We start from the raw sequence: 7,356 nt of genomic DNA, 5'->3' as shown, positions 1-7,356 counted from the left end.
AACCTTATAGTGATACCCTACTACTAACAAATAAATGCGTAATGGTCAGCAGCAGAAAACTGTTGTATCAACCTGATGGTGATACCCTAATCTTAATAACTAACGCGTAATATTTATAAACGGTGAAGTGTTATATAACCCTTATGATGATTCCCTAATCTTAATAACTACCGCGTAATATTTATTAACGGTGGTGTTGAATCAACCTTATGGTGATACCATACCCTTAACATATAAATGGATAATAACCAGCAGCACAAAACTGTTGTATCAAACTAATGGTGATAACCTAATCTCAACAACTAACGCGTAATATTTAATAACAATGAAGTGTTGTATCAACCTTATGGTGATACGCTACTCTTGACAAATAAATGCGTAATGGTCAGCAGCAGAAAACTGTTGTATCAACCTGATGGTGATACCCTAATCTTAATAACTAACGCGTAATATTTATTGAAGGTGAAGTGTTGTATCAACCTGATGGTAATACCCTACTCTTAAGAAATAAAAGCGTAATGGTCAGCAGCAGAAAACTGTTGCATCAACCTGATGGTGATACCCTAATCTTAATAACTAACGCGTAATATTTATAAACGGTGAAGTGTTATATAAACCATATGGTGATTCCCTAATCTTAATAACTAACGCCTAATATTTATTAACGGTGAAGTGTTGTATCAACCTTATGGTGATACCATACCCTTAAAATATAAATGCATAATAGCCAGCAGCAGATAACTGTCGTATCAACCTGATGGTGATACCCTAATCTCAACAACTAACGCGTAATATTTAAAAACATTGAAGTGTTGTATCAACCTGATGGTGATACCCTAGTTTTAATAAATAACCCGTAATGCTTATTAACGGTGTTGTTTTGTATCAAAATGATGTTAACCTACTGATTAATCGACGTAGAGGGAGGAAGGACAATTAGACATAATATTTTAAATTAACAGTTAAATAGGGGATGGAACTAGGTGGGGGACACCACCACTCAAAATACCTTTTATAAAGAAACAAATATTTATTAATTTTGACAATCGGGAAATCTTAAAGCTAGAATTCAAAATAATAAAAACCTTTCTTGACAAACGGGAAATCTTAAAGCTAGAATTCAAAATAATAAAAACATTTCTTGACAAACGGGAAATCTTAAAGCTAGAATTCAAAATAATAAAAACATTTCTTGACGAAATAGGAACACATTAGTCTATGGCGTATTATAAAGTTTGAGACTTACATGAGTAGGCATTACATTATTTTCTAGAATGGTCATGACCAATTATAAAAACTAAAACATCCAATGGATCCAATAGATTACTATAGTGATCTGATCACGGCACAAAAATTCACACCTAACCAGAAGAAGCCCGAAAATCTTTTCTGATGCTAAGCACAGAGACACCGGCAAAACACACATTGAAAAACGACCCAACAACTTTTTTTATGAAGTCCAAGGACAACTGCCTGAGCCAGGTCACGTACGCAGTTCCTTTCTCCCTACAGACCTCCAATGCAGCCAACCCTCCACTGCATCATTCTAAATTTCCCACAAGGGGGGCCGCATCTCCTTGCGAGGATCCAACATCCTCCCCCGCAGTGGACTCGCCAGAGTTCCACTTACTGATTTGGGAGAGGGCACAGCTTCCTGACAGGGCGGCTGATAACTCCGGACGCCGTCTTCACCTCGGCCACCCTGGCCACGTCATCTCGGCCATAATGCAATTTGGTGATCCGGCCTAAGGACCATTGCAGTGGAGGGAGGTTGTCGTCCATAATCGTGACTATTTGTCCTTCTGCCGCTGGGAAAGAGGGCGAATGCCATTTGATCATTGCCTGCTGATCAAGGAGGTACTCCCGATGCCATCGTTTCCAAAACTGGCTAACAGTGAATTGGGCCATTGCCCACTTAGACTTGAGGGCGGTGCGTTGGTTCAGGGAGTCACTAGTCGGAAGAGCAGTCATTGGACGCATAATTAGGAAATGTCCTGGCGTTAAGACTTGTAGATCGTCTGGCGACGACGAAAGGGCTGTCAGAGGTCGTGAATTTAAAATAGCCTCGACCTGGCAGATAATGGTGAGAAGACACTCCATTGTGGGCTCTTGCAGGCCCAAGGTAACTTTCAGCAAACGTTTCGTGGACTTGACCGCTGCCTCCCATAGACCACCGAAGTGGGGTGCTCTTGGTGGGATGAAGTGCCACTCGACTCCTCTTCTTCCGGACTCTCGTAGGATCGACTCTTGACATTGGGAATCATTCAACAAGGCAGATACTTCCTTAAGTCTCCTGGTAGCGCCGACAAAATTAGTACCATTGTCAGACCATATGTGACTAGGCATGCCTCGCCTGGCTATGAATCGGTTTAAGGCGGCTAGAAAGGCCTGAGTCGTGAGGTCAGTGACCAATTCTAAGTGAATGGCCTTTGTCGAAAAGCAGATGAAGATAGCGAGGTAGCATTGGAGGACCTTGGCGGACCGAAGTGACGCAATTTTTACGTTGAAGGGGCCTGCGTAGTCAATACCAGTAGTCGTGAAGGGTGGTGAGGCGCTGGCTCTTCCCTCTGGCAGTTGACCCATAATGGGGTTGAAAGGGGATGGTTTAATGCTGAAACATTTATTACATGATGACAATTGACGTCGAACTACATTTTTTCCATTAGTGATCCAATATCTGTTTCGGAGAAAGGCATGAGTGGCGGTAGGGCCTACATGGAGATTGGATACGTGAGCGTCTTGAATTACCAGGGCCGTAAGGGGATGTTGCTGAGGCAACAGGGCCGGGTGTTTATTGGACTCAGGGATATTGGCTTGTCTTAATCTTCCTCCAACTCGCAATACTCCGTCGGTATGTATGAATAAGCCTAAAATTCTGACCAGGCGTAATTTAGGTCTGGAGGACTGGGCATCTTCAATTTCTTCTAAAAATGAATGTCGCTGAGCTCGAACAATCAGGGCACGCAGGGCTTCACCGCGTTCTTTGACCTTTAATGGGCCTGAGATGTGGTGGGCTGAATTTCTGGCATTGTGGGCGAATCTTAGACACCAGGCAACCACGTTGATAAGCGTATGCAAATTGGAGAACTTGGATTCCAAATCCTCAGGGGAGGAGACTGCGATCGATACATTAAGAGCCTGGGAGCGAATTTCTGCCCCCACCATTGGGTCCGACAAATCTGCATTTACTTGTCTTAGGGGCCATGACTCAGGGTTCAATTTTAGCCAAGGAGGGCCTTCCCACCACAAGGGGTGGTTTACCAACTCCTGTGGCTTTAGCCCACGTGAGGCACAGTCCGCAGGGTTCTGCGATGAAGGGACATGAAACCATTGGGAAGCGGGTACCTTTTCTAAAATGGCAGCCACTCTATTGCCTACAAACACCTTCCAATGTGGAGGTGGGGTAGCGGTTATCCAGGCAAGAGCTATGGTAGAATCGGAAAAGGCGAAAATGTTTGGAGAGGGTATCTGAGGGAAGAGAAGACTGACTTTATGGAGTGTGAGAGCCAGGAGATGAGCGGCACAAAGCTCGAGGCGTGGGAGCGTAACAGGTTTCATTGGAGCCATTCTGGCTTTAGACATGATCAGGCTGATGACTGTTTCCTCAGAAAGTGACACAAGGTACACTACGGCTGCATATGCCCGTTCCGATGCATCAGCAAAACCGGTTAAATAAAATTTAGGAGTAGACAAGGACAAGAATCTAGGGATACGAATATTTGAGAGTTCCGGAAGGGTGACAGCAAACTGAGACCATTCTTGGATAATGGATGAAGGTAAAGGATCGTCCCAGCTAAAGGAGGCTTGACAAACGACTCGAAATATTGCACGAGCAAAAACTGTTATTGGGATTAACCATCCCAATGGATCAAAAACTTTTGCGATCTGACTGGCTAATTGTCTTTTAGTTTGAATATTGGGGACTGAACGAATCAAAAAATGGAAATAGTCTTGTGAGGGGTTCCAACAGAGGCCAAGGATTTTTAATTGTGACTCCTCGTCATTCTCTAGACATACGGAAGACATTGCTGGGAGAAGGTGGTCGAGAGGAATTTTTTCTAACAGTCGAGGGTGATTGGCTGCCCATTTTCTGAGCTCGATTTGAGCTTGACTTAGTAACCTTATGAGTTGGTCTCTCGATTCCAGGGCCGCTTCAAAAGTAGGGCCGCCTCCGGAGACGTCATCGACATAAGTACGATCCCTAAGGATCTCTGCTGCTTGGGGAAAGGAATTCTGCGAAGTGAGGGCTAACTCTTGTAACACGCGACATGCTAAGTAGGGCGCTGACGTGGTTCCATACGTGACAGTACACAGTCTGTACTCCTGAACCGGTTGACTGGTATCAAAGCGCCAAAGGATACGTAATAGGTCTCTGTCTTCAGGGGGGTGCAATATTTGACGAAACATTTGACGAATATCGGCTGTAAATACCCACCTGTCAACTCTGAATCTGGTAACAACCTTCCAGATGTCAAGCTGTAATCTAGGGCCAGGGAGTAAGAGCTCATTGAGGGAAACGCCTGATGAGGACTTCTGAGAGGCATTGAAGACAACTCTGATCTTCTCCGGGGGGTCATCTGGGCGATGTACCGCGTGATGGGGTATGTAATAGGTAACTTGACCCGACTTTAGGGGAGGAGCTAGCTCCATGTGTTTCGACTCTAGGTAGTCTCGCATGAATTCGACATAGGGAGGGCGAAGATGTGGAGACTTCGCATGGCGAGACTCAGTCTGAAGAAGGCGCTTTAGAGCAACCTTTCTAGACTCGCCGAGACAACAAGGACTGGTTTTGAGCGGCAGTGCTACTGAAAAGCGACCATCAGGGAGTCGAGAGTGAGACTTAGAGAAGCACTCTTCGGCCTTCAACTCCTCTGGCGTAAGGGGAGAGACTTCAGATACTTCCTCCAGGGCAAACATTTTTTCCATGAGGCGGGACAGGACCTGATCGGGGGGATGCTGACTTGGTTGGGAGGATTTTACTGAGCTGAAGCGGAGTACAGTAGGTTGGATAGAGACAACCGACACAGGATTGCATAAGGAAGACTTAACAGGCAAGGAAGAATTTTCAGAAGAAGAAGCTTCCGCTGAAATTGTGGTAGGAGGAAAAGACTCAGAATCCGGGCTGGTAAGAATTTGTAGCGGACGCCGCGTTCTATTTAAACGTTGTGGTTTTGGAGGAGGGAGCGGAATGTCTAAGGTTGGGCGAGCACAAGGCTGAGGAGTGACTTCCTCTTCGAGGGTTGACAAAATTTGAGCAGAGGACGAAGACCGGCTAGGAGTAACTGACTGTTCTGGTTCCATGATAAGTTCAGGGTTATTACGATGAGCAACTGGCTCAGACTCATACTCACCAGGAGGGGTGCTGGTTGGAGTCTTGTCTTCAGGATTAGACTCATTATTAGGTACCTTAGAGGGGATTAAATGACCATACTTATGTTTAAATAATATTTTATAATAGGTCCGATAAAGTTTGGAGTTAGACATGTGGTTTTGGACAGAAGGGTGAAAACGAACCCTTTTAACAGGTAGCCTTTTCAGGGGACCAGACATGACCCAGCCAAGGGTTGTCAATCGTGCGTTAGGGGAGCCATTTTGTGAGCGAATCATCTGACTGAGATCGAGGGCATCAAAGACCGAAGCTGAAAATACCACGTCTACTGGGCTTGGTTCATTGAAAGTCGGGTCGGCTAAATATTTATTTGCTAGGTGTACCCAATCACCGACAGGAAAATACGAGGATGGAGCATCCGGAACTGTCTTAGTGACTACGCGAAAGGGAACTTTAAGTTGGGAAAATGGCGGGCATTGTTTTAAATTAGTTGACACAAAACCCACGACCTGGGTGGCAATATTTCCTCCTATTCCTCGGATAGCACCTGACATGGGAGAATAACTCAGTTTACATTCTTTGGCGAAGGTTGCTGACATTAGATTAATCTCACTGCCTGAATCCAGCAGGGCACGAGCACGATACCACTGGCTATCTCCTCCAAGGAGATACACCATGGCAGTGGGGGAAACTGACATGTCGGATGGGAAAGACTTGAATATTGATTTTCGGGAGGCTTTCGTAGCATGACATAAACGACAATGTCTACGACGACAGAAGACGACACTGGATAAGGGAGGGGTATCGTGCCTGCCAAGAACCTATAAATCTGACTGGGGGGTTGGTGCTGGATGTCGGCCAAAATAGGTTATGGGAAGGACAGGGGATATGCTGCCCGAGGATGATGACGTAGGTCTGGAATCAGAGTCCCTGACTGACAGTAGAGGCTCAAAGGAACTGGGGGGAAGGAGTGGGCGTTTGGGAAAAGGAGGTGAAGATCTGGATTGAGAGGGTGAAGAGGCTTGTTTGGAAGAGGACTTAGATTCTGGAGGCGGACATGTCCTCAAGGACATTAAGGACGGCAGGTGGGAGGCACTTCGTGCTTCTTGGCATACGCTGGAAGACTGAGGAGGGGGGTGCAAGGTGGTGTGGTGCTCGCCATGACATTTGCCACACCCCACCTGGCAGGGACAGCGGGATACTTGATGATATTTAGACAGGCAATTAACACACAGGCGTTCCTCCGCGACAAAACTCCACCTATCCTTGCCAGACAATTGCAAATATCTGTCGCAGCGGGACAACCGATGTGGTCCCCCACAAAAGTAGCATCGGATTGAAGAGACTGAGGAGGCGGGGGCGCAGGACGTAGAAGGCGTGGAGCGCCGAACTGGAGCCGGGGAAGGGGTAGGTGAAGGCCTCCTCGGTGTGCGGGGGACAAAACTGACTGACTTGGGGCGATACGGTCTAAACTGGTTTGGCGAAGGGACCTCCACCACCTGTGGTTCGTCGACCGGAGGGGCAGGACCGGATGAAGGAGTAAAGGGGGCGGAAGCCTGGCTAGGACCAGACTGAGCAGATGAATGCGACATTTTCTGTAAGGGGACCAGTTTAGGGGAAAACCTGTCTTCCTGCTGCTTTAGAAAGTCCAATACTTGACCACTGCGGGGCAATTCGTCAAAGGAACCAAGGCATTTCTTCCGGAACTCCTCCTGAAGGCCAGGGGACAGGACAGACAGGGAGACATGACACAACAAGAAGTCCAGGGGTTCAGGGATGTCGCAGTGGTCGAGGAGAATCTGTCGCCCAGACAGCCAAGCGATGATATCTTCCATGCTGGAGCCAGCGGCCGGGAATTGAAGGAAGGCTTCCAGCATGGCACTAGCAATTCTTAGCCTCCCCTCATACCGGCCGTCTAATGTCTCCCAAGCGTAGAGGTACCCGGCCTCCGTCAGGGTGGCATTCTGAATGATCGACAAGGGTGGACCCCTCAGGCAAGACCGCAACGCCTGAAGTCGCTTGGCAGG

The 7,356-nt window shown here is 46.9% G+C and overlaps 1 protein-coding gene across 1 annotated transcript; it reads right to left on the bottom strand.

Annotated features, from left to right (window-relative positions):
* Window positions 1-1,626: 1,626 nt before the first annotated feature.
* LOC141458113 (uncharacterized) lies at window positions 1,627-6,027 on the bottom strand. The gene has a single exon (XM_074135712.1). The coding sequence runs from the start codon at window positions 6,025-6,027 to the stop codon at window positions 1,627-1,629; it is 4,401 nt and encodes a 1,466-aa protein (XP_073991813.1).
* Between the last annotated feature and the right edge of the window lie 1,329 nt (window positions 6,028-7,356).

This window comes from Rhodnius prolixus, unplaced genomic scaffold (genome assembly GCF_049639745.1).
Source record: "Rhodnius prolixus isolate KJV_2025 unplaced genomic scaffold, Rpr scaffold_5, whole genome shotgun sequence".
Classification (NCBI taxonomy): domain Eukaryota; kingdom Metazoa; phylum Arthropoda; class Insecta; order Hemiptera; family Reduviidae; genus Rhodnius; species Rhodnius prolixus.
Note: the sequence above shows the minus strand (reverse complement) of the source record. Positions and strands in the feature narration are given on the sequence as shown.

Excerpts from the sequence above, each read along its gene's own strand:
- LOC141458113 (XM_074135712.1), bottom strand. The coding sequence starts at position 6,027 with ATGTCAGTTTCCCCCACTGCCATGGTGTATCTCCTTGGAGGAGATAGC.